At 36.4% G+C, this 17427-nt stretch overlaps 1 protein-coding gene across 1 annotated transcript in view; it reads left to right on the forward strand.

Annotated features, from left to right (window-relative positions):
* Positions 1 to 17427, forward strand: part of KLHL2 (kelch-like family member 2) — a 60168-nt gene that overhangs the window by 27131 nt on the left and 15610 nt on the right. Inside the window, exon 5 of the mRNA XM_009995928.1 lies at positions 8774 to 8936. Within this exon, the coding sequence (XP_009994230.1) occupies positions 8774 to 8936 (163 nt within the window). The remainder of the gene's footprint in view (positions 1 to 8773; positions 8937 to 17427) is intronic.

Below are 17427 nucleotides of genomic sequence, written 5' to 3' on the forward strand. Positions count from 1 at the left end.
TCATGCTGCTAGGCTGTGTTAGGGACTCTGTCAAGCTGAATGAAAGAAGCTACTTTTTCCTCAGCTATGACCTTTACTGTAGGCATCCATGTATCTATTTCTGTGTAGGACCATAAAGCTACCTGTGGCAAAACCTGAAAGACAGCCCTTGCCAGCTTGAAGCACAGAGTTAATTTGTTCAGTTTTAAAGCTTTCTATGTAAATGAAAGCCTGTGTGCCCACCCACTTCCCTGTAAAATTCAAGGTGCTTATTATGAGTAAGTTAAACCACTTAAAGAAGAGAGACACTATGCTTGACCTGTATCGCTTGCAGGTAGGGTCAGCAGTATGTTCCTAAGTAGCTACACAGAAGATGAAAGTTCTGATTTTTTTTTATATTGGTCATGCTTGAAATCATTAAGTGTATGCGTGAAACCTTCAACTGAAAAAAAAATTCAGATGAGAGACTAAAGATGCTATTTACTTTGGGAATTCTGTCCCTACCAAAATTTTTAAGCACATCATCTAGATTAAAATGATTATGAAATTTGTCACTAAGCCTAATGCTTTTTTTTTTTTTTTTTTTGTGAGGAGGTATTTCCTATGATGTTGCTAGGAGAATATAAATATGGTCTGCTGTAGGAAACTGAGTGATAAGTAAAAGGTTATCTCAATAAAATATAAAAACATAACTGTAATGCTGAAAGCTTGGAGTAATCAAATGTCTTTTGAGTCCACTGAAGGGCCTTTTATTATAAGTTAGATCTTAACCTTGACACAATTTTTGAAGATAAGTACCATGTACACACAGCTTTTCTGCTTCCTGCTATTTCTGTTGTCAGAATCATCCTGGTTGGAACGGACCTTGAAGATCATCAAGTCCAACCATAACCTAAATCCCACTGTATCTACATTTCTTTTAAATATTTCCAGGGATGGTGATTCCGCCACCTCCCTGAGCAGCCTGTCCCACTGTCTAACCACTCTTTTGGTGAAGAAATTCGTTCTAATATCCAACCTAAACCTCCCCTGGTGCAGTTTCAGGCCATTTCCTCTCGTCCTTAGTTCTTGGCTGTGTATTAATATAAAACTCAGTAGTATAGATGCAGAGAGAAAGCAGACTTTCACAGTCTGCTATCCCAGTTATGCTATTTGTTTCCAGCACAGGCTTTAGGGTTTTGCAAATGGTGTTTCAATCCCTGTATTTGAGATTGCCAGCAAATATGCCCTTAAAAAAGGAGAACAAGCCATGTTTGTTACAAGTCAGTCTGTAATGTAGAGAAAAATCCAACAAATAAATCCTTCCTCAGTGCCCTTCCCCCCAGCTCCCCTAAAGTAATCTTTTATGCTTCAGGAAACATAGCACATTAACATTTTTTATTCCTTTGTCAGTCTTTTATGTCTTTAGTTTTAGGGGATATGTTACAAGTATTTCTATCATAGTCATCTTTGGTTTATCAAACTCAGTGAATGTGTCCGTGGGTCTGAGACTGAGTGGTCTGGTACTGAAGGTGTGAGAAATTATGGGTAAATCCTATAGCTGAAGCACACTAGCTAAAAGCATCAGCTGATACAGCAATTCTTTATGTGGGTCAGTCTTTGCAGAAAGATTGAAGACGGTGTATGTTATGTTATCCTGCCTACTTATTTTTGTCAGCTACCTTCAATCCTTCTGCAGGGGAGGTTTGTGTATTATTTGACTGGCTAGTACTTCAGCTCCCATAGATAAAAGAGTAAATTGTTCAGTTTCTGAATGAGAGAGTACCAGCAGCAAGTGACTTTATTCAGACTCTAGTTAGTCTTTTTAAAATTATCCTATGCCTAAGAAAATATGGAGGTGTTTTTATGCAGCTGTGTACTCTTATAAGCACTGATTTGCAGTATGATGAAGGATTCTGAGCTTTCATTTTAGCTGGCTTACTGTAGATATACTTAAATTCAGTGAACCCAAGTTCAAATAAAAATCTCTGTTTCTATAAAATCAAAATGTCTATATTTATTTTCACTGAAAGAAAAATACAGAATTCTAACTAAAATTATTTTAGGTTCAAGAATTTTTCAGTCCAAGTGAGACAATGTTTCAGTTCTATTTCCAGTATCTTTTAACAGAAGATGAGGATATGAAAGGCTTAGCTCATGACTGTTAACAAAAATAACCATCAGAAGAGAAAACCAATCTCTCTCTTGTGTGGAGGCTTAAAGCAAAATGCACTGTTACATGGCGATTAGGGCACTGTTCTGGTAGAAAAGATGTAGGAGAACCCTCAAGCAAAACAAGACTTCGTGTTTCTTCCTTGTAGGCCAGATAACCACCATTAATGGTAGCATATTATTTGATTCAAGTGACCCAGATGTTAACTTTGTTCACTTCCTGAATCTTGTTTCTGTGCTTTAGCAGCCTCAAACTACATCCCAAAATTTCCACACCCACCCCTTCAAAAAAAATCCAAGAAAACAACTGAACCACCACTTCCATCCCAACTGTTTTAACTTATAATTCATCCAGCTTAATCTTCTAAACTGGTATATCTTCTAAAGCCATTTTTTGAGTAAATCAGTTGCTTCCTATAAATTGCATATCACTATAACTGATGTGGATTCTTAAGTACAGATTCTGATGCTGGTAAAAAAGCAAGTATGTGGGACAGTTACTTTTCTCTTACTATCTATTTTAATCTGTCACACTTCTTTCCAAGTTGGGATCTGCTTAGCATTTTGTAGATTATGTTAGTCATTAAAAATATTACATTATCATGATTGTTTACTTGTTTTCAGCTGAAACAGTGCTCAATCAATTTGAGTCTAGTACTAAGAGAATGTGAAGGAACAGGACTATATCTTAGCAGTCTGATTCCTTCCTCTGATACTGTAAAATTGCCACCCACACTAAATCTTTAATTGGATGGGGCTCATTAAGCTAAAGGATAAATTTATACATCCAAGTTTCCAAATTGCCTGTAAAGTCAAGAATGTTGAGATACCTAAAAGGCATATTTTATAAGACACATGGTGTCACGTTCCAATGCTGCAGCTCATGCATATTTTTAAACACAGTGCAGTATCTCATTTGTATGTATTTTAACACCGGAACAGTGCCCTTAGCATGTTCATTAGACGTGCTAGTAAGGTTGAGTTTTCCAGAATTGGAACTTGTAAATTTCATTCCACAGATGCATTATAATATTTGTGTCTATTTCAGTCTTTTTGTATGCATACTCCCAAACAGCATAATTTCAATGCAGTGCTGAATGATTTAACTCGAACTTAGACTACCAGAGTTTTAATTAAAGCCACAGATATAATTACAGCACAGATGCATTTAGATGAGAAAAAAAATAAGATCATTTGGATGATCTTTGACAATTATTATTTCCTTCTTCCTTATGCCATGATAGTATAAATGCAAATTAAGGGGTTTAATTTGTTGAAACAGTTATTGAAACCTCAGAAATAGAGGTTAAACTTTACTGTCTTTCCTCCAGATTTATATTATGACAGGTATTAACATGGCTGCTGCTCCCTGAAATCAATTTCATTTTAAAGAGATAAAAATATTGCCTTAAGCTTCTTCAAGTTGCAGGTAGCACAATATGTTCTGGCTAGGAGAATCTCTCAGTACAAAGAGGAGTGCAAAGATGACAGTATGGATTGATAAAAAATTACTGAATCAAATTGATTTAAAGCAACAGGCAGAAAGCTTTAATAAAATTAAATTTTACTTTGAATTGAACTTTTTAAAAGCAGGTCCCATTAAAGCAGATTGCGGGGCCTGTCTACTGAAAGCTGACTATCTCCAAATGTGGAGATGCTGCATCTTCTTGGGGTAACCTGTTCCAGGGCTTAACCACCCTCATGGTTTAAAAACAATCCCAGACTGACACAAAATAACAAAAAGAAACCTAAATTATTTTTTTTTTTCCAGTCAGATTTTCCTGTGTTGCCACTGCCTCTTGTCCCACTGCTATGCATCTTCAAAAACAGTCTGGCTCAGGCTTCTCTGCCCTCCCATTAGATAGCTGTGGGTGGTAGAAAGATCTCCCCTTTGTCTTCTCTTCCGTGGCTGAATACATTTGTTTTTCTTAGCCTCTCCTTGTAATATCATATGCTCCAGCCCTCTGATCATCATGGTAGCCCCTTCTACTGGACTTAGTCCTCCATTCTCAACTAGCAGGACAGGTACTAAAAGCTTATGTGTTGCAGAAAGCTGTACTAACTTGGAGCAAGAGGCTGTCTGAACTGCGTGAAGCACGTATAGAATCACACAGAATTGCTCTGGTTGGATAAGACCTTTGAGGTCATCAAGTCCAACCATAACCTAACTCCTAACCATTAACTTAACTCTACCAAGTCCAGTACTTAAATCAGGTTCCTAAGCACCACATCTAAATGTCCTTTAAACACCTCCAAGGATGGTGATTCAACCACCTCCCTGGGCAGCCTGCCCATTAAGTCCTCTAGCAGCCTTCTGGTAGGACAAACTCTCCTGTTTGGTGTGGAGACACTCCAGGGCAGCTCCTCTGACTGCTTCTAGATAGTCCACAAGGAGGGTTTAATTTTTTATATAAAATTTACTTATTTGAAGATACTTGGTCCTACATGTATGCTATGTTTTGTTTTAGCAGAGGTATATAATGAGCAATATAATGAAATAACAGTTTCATTAGCAGCAATATAATGAAATGACAACACAAGCAAAATGAAGCAATTGCAATATATTTTGGATCACCATGCAAAAAATTATTCTCATTACCATTCTCTAAATGCCCACTGTCAGAATGCTGAGCATCCCCTGTTCACCAGGAAGGAATATGTGGGATAAAGCCGGCTTGAGCCAGTTGGTCTTTTCAGAGTTCCTTCTGTTGGCTGTTCAGTTTTTATATTTTGTGCTGGGCTGAGACACATACACACCTCTCCCCCTGCTGGTCTGGCTAGCTGAAGAAGACATTACTATCTCAGAGAGAAGGTTGTTGACACAACCCGGTGACTCACTGATACAGCCACATACCTAAACAAAGGTTATCCTCAGGTCCCCCTTGTGTTGAGATAAGTTCAGCTTTATCTACTCTTCTTGGTGCTCATTCCTTATATTTCTTTCCTGAGTTAATCTCCTCTGAGCTTTCTTCCATTGTAGGAGCTTGCTGGCTGCTCATGCAGGATGTATCTCCCTGAGACTGTTGTAAACATGTTCCTTGTGAACTGAGGGGTCACAAGAAACTGGAGAGGTGCTTGCTTGTACTGGCTGCTCCTCACCTCTGAGCTCAATATGCTACATGTATGTTTTAGTCACATAAAGTAAGTATGTCCAGCTGCCCAAGGGGGAGCAGAGTCATGACACTGTCTGGAAAAGAAGAGCAAGAAACGCTGCAGGCAACTTTAATACCCTCAGCCCTCAACATATTCCTGGTCTGTATCTGAAGGACCACAAAAGAGGGCAGCAGCCTCAAAAATGGGGTGATGGTCTAGCTGAGTTATTTTGAAGGCATGAAATTTACTCCAGTGACAACAGCACCCAAATTTAGAGCCTTGAGTGGATCCCTACTGACTGCAAGTTACTCTGCAGGTGGGTTTTAAAAAAAATACTTGTACCTGGTTGCGGTCCTTTTTGTCTCAGTGGAGCTGGAAAGGTGTATTTGGCATGGCAGGTGCACACAGCTTTGGGAATAGGAGTGTCACTTCAGGAAGGAGAACCAGGAGGAGATAACTGGGGAAAAAAGTCGTCAAAGACTTGTAAAGTTTAATAGATGTGCTCTAGGAAATGTAACATCATTTCAAGATTCATCACCATGACTTTGACGAAAAAGAGAATATGTAATTTCTTACTTGCCATCAGTAATAATAATCTGCTTAGTTTCTTTGATTAAAAAACAACAACCACTGATGTATTTTCATAGAATAAGCAATTGGAGATTTTTTCTTGTCTGCATTTCTTGCAGTACAAAGTGGTATGCATATTAAAATGTTTTTGAACTTTAAAGGAAAGTTAGGGTACCCTCTACTGGCTATTTTTGGAAATAAATCTGAGCTATAGCATACCCGTTTGGAGTCAGCAGCAGTTAAACTCAATCTATACTGCAGTTTGAATATCGGGATTTTTATGGGTTTGAGAAGAGTTTCGGGTTTGGGTTGTTTTTCCTTTTTTATTCCCCACTGGCTTCAGCAGAGTGAATCTGCCTGTGATTAAACTGTATTTTTAAAAACAGGTTTTTACAGCTTCCAGGCTAACAGTTCTATATGTACAAATAGAAATAGCTCAGTGTTTCACAGCTCCTGTTGCCTAGTAACCAAAGCCCAATGTACAATTTCAATGGGATAAATTTGATACACTTTGCCTTTCTTTTCCTTTTTAGTCATGGAATGCACATAAATATATTTAGATTTAAATTTCTCATTGTCTGATAACTAAAATGTGTTGAAATCTGTAATTCTGCAAACTCAGTTACTATAATTTAAGAGGTGATGTAAATTTCCCATAATGAAGAGTGATCTTATAGTTCTTGTAGCATTGCTTTACTATTTACATGAGTAAGCGTCTCAGTGTGACAATTATTTTCTGCATTCCATTTTCAAATTTCACCTTCTCATTTCATTTACTGATTTGATGATGATTTTACATTTTTTTTCTACTGAATCCATTTAAGCAGTCAAGGATTGTTCCCAGAGTTATTTACTAAACTATAGCGATTTAAAAGCTAAAATTCTTTAGGACTGTGTTTAAATTAGTTACTGAAATTGTAAGCAAATGTAAAATATTTGCTTCATTGGGACAAGTTGTTTAAATAAATACTTGTATTACATTTCTAGCCCTGATTTTTTGTATGTAATTTAATACCTTATCATAGAATTCACTATCAAATTAATTATCTGCTTCCTATTATAACTAGTCATACTGTAGTTCTAGCAATAATAATACAAATTGTATTAGTATCTTCGTATTGGCATAAACATTTAAAAAAATGAGTTCACTGTACTGTTTTAACCTTGTTATTAGTCAATTTTAAGCTTATTAAATTTGTTCTGAATTGTGTGACTTATTACACTTGTGCCTATTAAATGCAGATCTTCTCAATTTATTTTGTTAGATTTATTTGATGTTTTTAAGGATTATCAAAGTCTTAAACTCGTTGTTAGTTATTTTCCATAGCAGCATCTGTATTTCAATGCAATCACATTTGTGTTTTTCCTTCATTTCTCTTTCATTAACAGTTGATATTCAAAGCAAACTCTTGTTAAATAGATGATCCTTCTTTTTTACTGTCTACATTGATAGTCAAAAGTGTAAACAGAGGCTATAGTGGATTACTGTTTCAAATTGGGGTTTAATACCTGGAGAAATGGAAAGATGGTTTTCAAGCAGCCTTCATGTATGGAAGGAAGAGGAACAGCCATAAATAGTAGAAGCAGGACAAAAAAAAGGAAGTTTAAAGCAGACATAAGCTTTGCAAGGTTATATCACCTGAAGTCCTTTTTGTTTTAATTTGGGTCAGAATTATTAGTTTTATTTCAGTAAAATAATCTAATGCATAAAAAAAGCAGTAGCTCATTAGAAGTCAAGTAGACAGATGTTTACAGAGATGATGGCAAGTGTTTGGTTCTACAATTGCAAAGATTAAAACTTCTTCCAAAGAGCAATTATATAAAAGTACATTTGCAGTATTCATGTAGTATTATGCAGGTTTCTAAATTGTTTTACTCTGCTTTTCCAGCTCTCTTTTTATTCTTCCAGTTCTCTTCTTGCCTGACTCTCTTTAATTCTACCCAAATAATTGTTTAAATAAAAAGCATTAACAAGAGTAGTGCAGCTATTGACTTTGGTGTATTTTTTGTTCACTTATTATTGATGCAGCCTTATAGTATCTGTTTTTTCTATATGGAAGTGAACAGTTGCAAGACTTCCATGTTAAAATCTTGCCTGTTTTCACCCACTGAAGATGAAAGCTAACACTTGAATGTTATAAAAGAGAAGTCTCATTAAAATAACTGTCAAAGGCACAGAAAATAAAAATATTGTGAAGAAGAAATTGTAGAGAGCAGTGTGGAATTTTGCTCAAGGGCACAATTATAATTCACCTAAATCTTCAGTTTTACTGGACAAATAAAATGTATGTCATACAGTTTTTAAATTTCTTCTTGTTACTTGTTTTTTGAAAGTTGAATGGCAGATGTAGTTTACATTAATTCCTTAATGATATGGATTTTTAGTGAGTTATAGAATATTTTAATATGCTCAGACTTTTAAATGCTTTAATTGTCATTCTTCCACTAAGGTCACAGACTTCTTTGGAAGCTGAATTGAATTGTTACTGGAATCAGTTGCATAACGATGCTTATTATTGATGCTAAAAAAATGGTAAAATGTCCAGAGCTTTTGTGCAAATAAGATGTACATATTTTATCATGGTCTAGAAAACTCTGATTTAAAGAAATACCTAATGGTGGAGGTTTGGAAATGAGATGTAATTATGGAGTGTTGGGAACAGCAAGATGGGAACTTGTGAATGAGTATTGAGAAAAGTTTATATGAAGTGTAAGAGTTATAATCTATGGAATAATTTCTCAGTGAACATGATGGTAGAGATGCTGCTTGTTATTTAAATCCTAAATGGTATTTGCAAGATGGTAAAATCATGTTAAAGTTGAGTTTTAAGTTCTTCAGTCACGTAATGCTGAAATCTTCCTGTCTGCTTTAGTCTTTTATTTTTTTTATGGATCTCTTTGTTTTCTTTAACTTTATAAATACTCTTGTATAAGCTCAGAATTGTATTTTGTAGTATTAAACACCTATTGCTCCTTACAGGTACTGCTCCCAGCAGCTGGTCTCTTGCAACTGCAGGATGTGAAAAGGACTTGCTGTGAATTTTTGGAATCCCAGCTTCATCCTGTCAACTGCTTGGGGATTCGTGCTTTTGCTGATATGCATGCATGCACAGATCTTTTGAACAAGGCCAACACGTATGCAGGCAAGTTATTGTTACTATAGCATGTAGCTTGTTATCTCTGTGTGTGGGTACACTCACGGGCTCCCTGCCCACCCAACCCCACTCAAAGGAAAACTGAATTATATCCAGGATATTGCAGACATGCATCTTCTGACATGATTTCAATATGAATGTCTTTAAGAGCAATAGAGTCTCCTGGCTGGAAAATAGTTGCACTAAGCACAAAAAGGCAGCATCTTCACAGCCTATCAGGGCTATACAGGGTCCAAGCAGTTTGTAATCCTGTTCAAATTTGCTATTTAAAGTTTTACACTGTCACCTAGGGGAGGAAATAGCAAAAGAAGAATTAAAACTCTGGCAACTGCCACAAGCCAAAGTTTGTAGGAAGTACACAGCAGAAGAAACAAGGGTGTGGCAGGGGGCAGTGTGCTATCTGTATCCCCTGTACTGCACTGGCAAAGAAGGAATAAATGTGCCACAAGTATTGTGTTACCAACTTGTCTTCTGAAAATCCTACTCATCTAGCCCAAGACTTGAAATTTCCTATTATAATGGGTACTTCTAGTCTCATTTGTCTATCTTGACACAAATTAGATAGAGGTGTATCTTCTGACTAACCATATAGCTGAACCAACAAAATTCTACTTTCCTTGTAATGAGCATTTGCCATTGGATTTTTCTCATTTTTTTCCTGAAAAAATGTTGATGGAATTATTTATTTTATTACTAAAAATACTTTGCCATGATCATCTTAAAGACTGTGTTACTCATATCTGTAAGAGGACTGGCTCACGTTGAGTTCTTGACCATTTTTGAACAGTAGGTTCTCGTTTTGCTTGCTGTTGAGAATGCGAAACAATTCTCATTTTGTGGTTAAGTAACATTAGTGTTGTATGGGCAGACAAGGGAGAGTAATAATTTCCTTTTTCTTGATGCTGTTGAGGCCTCAGGTAGAAAAATGCTGAACTGAACTTTAAGACATGCAAACAGGGTGAAGTGTCATTTTACTGCTATTGCAATATTCCTTTGTCCCCCAGATCAAACATCAACCTCTCGTCCTTGGCTTTTCTAGTTCAGCAGAATAATGCTCACTTGAGTTTTATATGCTCTCTCTGCTGCTTTTGTGCTTGGAACTAACCTTCTCTTTCCTCCATAACCAAATTGTCTTCCATTGCCATCACATTCCTCCAGAAAGCACTTTTCTCATCTGTGCTTCCCCTTCTGTCATATTCTTGGAGTCCTGCTGGCCCATATCATGAGATGCCAGCTCAACTCCTACTGTGTTTTTGCTGTATCTGTGTGGTGAATTTTAAAGCAATGCACACTCTGTTCTTACTCTTGAGATAAATATGCTGTGCGTAGTCAGACTGTGAGCTGCTCCATTGCACTGCACTCTCTGCATTGCCTTTCTTAATCCCTAGCACTCTGTCATCTTAGTATAAGAGCAATACAGAAAAGGAAATTAAAAAGGAAATCTCGTGATAAAGCTGCAGAACAAAATAATCACGTGGTATCACTTTTCATAACTATTCTAAAATGTACAGTGCTCAATTAGCCTCATGAACAACTACTACAGAGTTAAAACTGAATATTTTCCTGAAATAGAGCCCTCAGTGCTTCAATTCATATGTCTAGGACCAAATAATGGGCATTTTATTGCATTGAGTAATTTTAGACTTCATAAAAATAAGGATTTTGATGAATGCTTTCAGTTGTCTTAATTCCTATAAAATCTGTTTTCTCATATAGCTGTGGGGTTTTTTACCCACTTCCAGAAGATGATAGTATTTTTATCAAGAATGGATGTTTCAAAAAAAAATAGAAATGCAGCAAAATTATGATTAGGTGAATTCTTGGTTGCTGTCTTAAGTGGGAAACTAAGGTATACAAATCAGCCATACTCAGAAGCTTTTAATCTAGTGAAATTGTATTCAAATAATTTATATATACATTTAAAAAAATACAAGAGGTATTGAGGTTGTTTTTGAAAGTACTCACTTCTGTAATGCCGGTCTTACTTGGGGACCTCTAATGTGTATGTGACTGAAGGACTTTGTGACAACTGTATTTAGACTATTATGTTAAAAAATTATATGTTTTTGAGTAATATCAAATCCAAAAGGTATAATAATTATGATCTTTTATGCAATAGGAAGCAAAGCTTACATTTATTAACTAGAGTTAATGTTCAGATATTTAATGTTTTAGGGAACACATTTTGATATAGGGGATTATTAATTTTGAATCTTAAATTATTTCTTCCAACTTCTATTCTCGCTGTCTTAGTAACTTCAAAACTATTTCAGTTACTTCAAAACAATCTTTTTTCAATTCAGTTGTTGCAGCTAAGATTTACATTGATAACTTTCTAGAAATATAAAATCTAGGACCCTGGCAAGATCTTTAGTGCAATATTGGTTAAATGTGTTTGAGAGCACAGGAACTGTGTCCAACTTGTGACACTCCTTCATTTTGCTCAGGTATCCTTTGCTGTGCTTAGAAAGACTCTGCAAGCAGGGTGCAGATAAGTGGAAAGGAGAAGGAAGCTGTTTGTTGGTCCTAGGTGGGGCTTGCAAGCTACTACTAGTCGGAGCACTGGCATGCTCAGAACTCTTGGTAAAAGTGCCCAGGGAGGAAGAGTTGGCCTTTATTCCTCCTTGGAACAGGCTGCTCATCAGTCGTGCTGGATTTCTGTCTGCTGACTCCCCGATTTTCTTCTGTGCAGTTTTATACCTTTCAGGTCAATGTTTTTCCTCAAGAATTTTCAGCCTTCTTACTGCCTGTGTCTTAGCCATTGTAGCTTCTTTTCCTCCCATTCTTATCTCAAATGGCTCTTTCTACTTTGTCAAGGCTCCTTCTTACAACTGAAAAAATTTTCTCAAAATTCTGAGCAAAGATATGTGGATGTGCCACTTCAGAATCAGGACTTGTGTCACAAGCAGCTGAAGTCCCAGGAGCAGACCTTTAGGGAATAAAGCTCCAGAAATTAGAATAAGTATGGAAGAGGATTATTACATTGAAAAAGCAGTGAAAATAATTCTCTGCTAGAGAAAATGAGAAGGATGTGGCTGTTTAACTTCTTCCAGTCTTTATTTTGTTACACTTGCTATTTTATATTTAGGAAAACGAGGCAGGGAGATATTTCTCCTGATAAACAGTGATGGAATAAAACCAAATGGATGCCTATGTAGATCAGAAGTCAGAAAAGTGGAACTCCGAAACTTCCTTCCAGTGAGAGTAAAAACTCGACTTCCATTAAAATTGGAGCTTCCTAATCCTGTGGTGGGGTTGGTCTTCCTGTAAGAGTGTGTGATATTTCTTTAATTTAGGACAGTCATATGTATGAATGATAGCTATGGAGAGGTCTGAAAGTAGTGGTTGATTGATACAGATTATTTGGAACAAGCTTCTGTTGCAATTAAACTTTCTGAGATACTTCCTGATGTCCCAGAAAGCAGCCCTTCTTTGGGTCTTGTCACACTTGCACGCTCTGGGGCTACATACAGCTGAGGCCTCTCATCTTTCATGGGTAAGGATTCCTATGAAGAGTACATGGCATGAGCACTGCTAGTCCATCCTGTACTTTAGTCTGGAATACATCTTATATAGTCTTAGAGGATGCTCCCAAAATAACATTTTTTTTCCTGATAATGTGGTGCATTTTATAGTTGTTGTAAAGTTATGTACAATGTGAAGATAGATTGGTAAAGCCTTTCAGTGGAGAGCCATTTGCTGTTTTTGACTAGAGAGACACTTACTCAGTGCTTAGGTCTTGACATATTTCTTAGTTATAACCAAAGAATAATAATGTACTCACTCACCATATAGGCCATTATGGGGATTGGAAACATTGGATTACCTGTGGAAGAAGTGCCTTTTGAGGACCACCTTTATACAGAAAACCTTTTTGATTTTTCTCATTGTGCTGAGATGTTGAAGAAACTTTCGTCAGGAAATCTTAGCATGTGCTGTGAAGCTGGGTTTGCTGTGTTGTACTTAAGTGTGGGATACAGTGTTCTTGATTCTGATGCTTTGATTCTAAAACTTTGAGCCCTGCCTAGTGTGTATGTCTTCTTGTGTGCATTTGTATGCATGAGATTGGAAAGATGCAGTTAGCAGAACAGTTCTTAGGTTTCTATTCTGAGTAGCAACATCTGTTGCTGCACTTCTGTTACCTTGGCTGCTATAAATTTCATGGTGTTCTCAAAAGCAGTTATTTAAGCATAAAACTGACAAATTAGATTTTGTGAAAAAGCTTGATTTTGCAATGTTTAGCTTCTGCTGTTTCTCCAGTTCCTGTCTGACCAGTGCATTAGGTTAGACAATTAGCAAAGATCTTTTGTTCTCAGCCAAAAAAGTTGTAACATGACATTGTGAATTGAAGCAATAATTAAAAAACCTAATTCTTGCTGAATATTTTTATTTATATTCTTATTTCCTCTGCTTGCAAAACTGTCTTTGTTCCTTAAAGTGAATCATAGAATTGTTAAGGTTGGAAGGGACCTTAAAGATCAACAGGTTCCAGCCTCTCTGCATTGGCTGGGACACCTCCCACTAGACCACGTTGAACAAAGCTTCATCCAACCTTAAACAACTCAAGGGAAGGGGGCATCCACAACCTTCCTAGGCAACCCATTCCAGTGCCTTACTACCCTCATGGTGAAGAATTTCTTCCTTATGTCTTACCTAAGTCTACCCTCTTTCAGTCTAAAACCATTACCCCTTGTCCTATCACCACCCTCTCTGGGCGGAAGGCTGCTGTAAGGTCTTCCTGGACCCTTCTCTTCTCCAGGCTGAATAGCCCCAACTCTCTCAGCCTGTCATAATGTAAGACTTTGCTCTTTCCAAGATCTCATGCCTTGCCTTTGTTCTAAAACAAGAGGTTATTAGTTCAGAAAAAAACTACACTTCTGGAAAGTTCCAGCTGTTTTTATAGCATTATCATATCAGAATGATGCAGATACTCCATTTAGTTTAAAAAAAATAATTGTAGTCTGGTTTGTGGAATAGAAATAGTTGGCCTAAACCAGACAAAAGACAATTTTGAGACTCTGTTTTTGATGTATTTGCTTTCTCACACACTTAAATACATTTGATTACTGTAATAAAAAGACCTAGGAAATATGAGGAGTTTTTCCCTTTTTCCAGCTGCAGTCTCTGACACTGATAAGCTCAGGTCATGTTTTTCATACATGTTAATTTGGCTTTGGGAAGTCTTTGGGTGAAGAAGTCTGAAGGTATACAAAATTAAAGAGATTTCTGGAAATGCATGTTAAGTGCCATCAGCTGCTAGAACGCCTCAGAGAGATGTTAGAAAATAACTAAAGCCTATTAATGATGGAACAGAAATTTTGGCAGTCTTCATCAATGTCATACACAGAGACAAATACTGATTACAGCCACTCTCACAAGACAAAAATGGGTTACAGGCTTTTACTTTTGGCCACTATGATTCTCTGAAATATTTTTAATCTGAGGGAATTTCAGCAGACCTTTGCCTTCTGTATTTGTTTATTTCATTTAGTAAAGGCAATTAAGCCAGAGGTCTGACTGTAGCTATATAAATGAATGAGAGTGCAAGTGAATTATTCCGTAAACGTTTACAGCATAAAATGTCCTGTACAGTTTTCAGATATAGCTTTCCTTCCCATGTAATTGCAGAATGTAAAACTAGTGTCAATATCTTTATGGCCAGCAAGATTATGGGCCTTTTGGATAGAAGAGGTAGGTCAAGTGCTTACTGCTGTGTGTATGTATACTACACATCTCCAGATTCATAATGAAAAATACCAAAAAGTGCTACATATACAGCTCCTGTTATCTTCCTGTGCTCTCCACAGTGGCATTGTTTATTGTACTTCCAAAGACTTTGTTACTAGCCCCTCTCACGTTTTTAAGAACTTCCTTTTGGTTCTTTTAGTTTATCCCTGAATCTGAAGTCCCATTCTACTGATACAGGGCAGATGAGGACAGGTCTTTAGCTATTCAGATAGAAACTATCAGTTGCAAAAATATGAAAATCTGCTTTTCATATGCAATTGGAACAGATATTTTAGCAGTGTCCTAAAATTGAAGGGGTGGTGTTGGTTTTTTTTTTTTTAAATGCAGATTTTAATTTTGATAATGAAATAGGATTCTACTTCCTTAGGAAGTGGGAATTTGGAAGCCAAGGCTCTGCAGCTTCTAAGCTAGCTTGTTTCCAGGCTGCCTTACTCTGGAGCCAGCTGGCTTCAATGTCTGGGTAAAGTGGCAAGAAGTGAGGCAGGATTCCAATACAAATTTTTCAAAGTCGCACACTGTGTGCAAAATTCTGATTTGGAAAACAAAAAAGTATTTTGTTCTCTCTCAGAAGTTTCCAGCCAGATAGTTCTTTCTGATTGCTTATCTAGGAGATGTTGATGAAGAAGTATGTTACCTAATGCACCAAATGAAAACCAAGCTAATTTCAGAATTTGAATGGGACAGATGCATGAGATATTTCATCACATCATAAATTTTATGATGTTTTGTTAATATCTTCAGATTTTCAAAGCACTCAGGATGTCAGCAATAACAAGGGATAATACAAATCCTAACCCAGAAGGCAAAAAAAATACCCTCTCAATACTATTTTTCTCTCTTAATTATTGGAGAAAGAGGATCTGTGTGAGATTTTTGGACCTTGTAGTACTGAATCATGTTATTTCAAAGATGCCGATATCCTTAATTTTAAAAGGAAGCAAAAAGCTTTAATTTCATAAGCTTTATTATTATTATATAATAATAAAATAATGTATTCTGCCTTCAACACTTAAACAGCTTTAGATGAATTGCTGTTGGCACATTTACTTGGTGTTTTTGCATTTCCTTGTTCTTTTTCAGTTTCTAATTATTTTGAAATCCATTTATATCTAACTTTAATTATTTCCTGCCAAAAGGTTATCTGTCAATCAGTTAAGATGGTCTCCTTGACAGCAGGAGATCTGGTTCTTAAGAGACAAGGGATTTGATCCTACCTCTTTTTTTGAGGACTAGAATTTATATAGCCATCTACTCTCCTATTTCTCTTTTTCCTTTCATTCAGGTGAGGATTTTTTTCCAGGTATTGCTTGAGAACCTGACCCTGTAGCTATTGACTGAGTAGTTGTTTTTTAATTTCTCCTTTTTTCACTCTTCTGTCTTCTCTTGGCCATGGGCCTTGGTTTATGATTTAAGTGCCAAGAGTGACAACCAGTACAATGGTCTTGGCTTTTTGTTCAAGTACTGTCTAATTTTTTCAGATTTTTCTTCTACAGTTCTCTTCCTACCTTGAAAATAGGACACAGCCTCACATTGATTGTATTGCTTTGAAAATTCTCATCTTTTACTTTTCTGGTTTAGAGGCTGGCTCTCTTCCTTTTTAGAGCATGTCATAAATCTAAATCCAGGCTTTTATCTACAAGTTTAGAAAATCAACTGGTTATTTCTATTTATGAAGTGTATCCTGTTGGATGGGATATACTGTTGGATCAGCTTTCTCAAGGGAAGATGAATGTCAGATTTATTCAATATGTGGATGTATGTTGCTTCCTATATCTACTTCCTAAATTCCTAACTTGGCTTCTGAGTAGTCAAGCATGCTGTTTTGTGGCACTGTCACTTGAAAGTTGGAGTTTATCATAAAACTCATTTATGCAAGCTGCCTTCCTCAATTCTATTTGCCATATGCAAATATTAAAATCAATCAGATACTTATTTCAGTAAGTGTGCCTCAGAAAATTCTACTTTAGCTTAAGAAATAGCATATTTGTAGTCTGAAAAGAAAACAGACATAAAGATTTATAAGGAGTGGGAAAGTAATGGTGGTGTTTTAAAAATCATTGGAATTTCTGCTCATCCTTTCACTCTTATTGCCTGAAATATGGCAGAAAATACTATGCATCCATCATAAGATAATGTTGCGAAATTGGAGGGAATAGTAGTGGTGGTGACTGCGCGAATGAAAAGGCTGGTAGGATGAGGGTCTGGAAAGGCAAGGACTGTCTATTTTAAAGACAGGTGAAGGCTAAAAAGGAATAGAAGATAACGAACAATTTTGAATAGACAGATTACAGCTTTCCTTATAATTGCATTCAGTGTTAAAACATAGAGATATTAATTGAAAACTGACTAATGGTAAACTGGGTGTTAAATTTAGATGCGAGGCTTTTTCTTCAGCCAGACTGGGATTACTGCTGCAGGAAGGTTATTAAAGTCAAGAATTGAACAGGATTCAAGGGGACTGGACTCTATCTCACTAAACTCATTGTTTAATAAGATGTGGTTAAAGTGAAATACCATAATTTTCTTGCTATAAATCTCTCATTTTTCATTATTATAGTGAGACCTTTATGGGAGGAACTTTTATTATCATACTTGTCATATATATTCTTGGATTTCTATCTGAAGCACTTTGTGCCTCCTGTTTCCAGAAACAGGATGCTGAACTAGATAAAGGACAAGAATTATACTGTGTTATATTTATCTTTTTGTGCTCTCTAGTCTTTAGTATAAT

This window comes from Chaetura pelagica, unplaced genomic scaffold (genome assembly GCF_000747805.2).
Source record: "Chaetura pelagica isolate M959 unplaced genomic scaffold, ChaPel_1.0 scaffold142, whole genome shotgun sequence".
NCBI lineage: Eukaryota > Metazoa > Chordata > Aves > Apodiformes > Apodidae > Chaetura > Chaetura pelagica.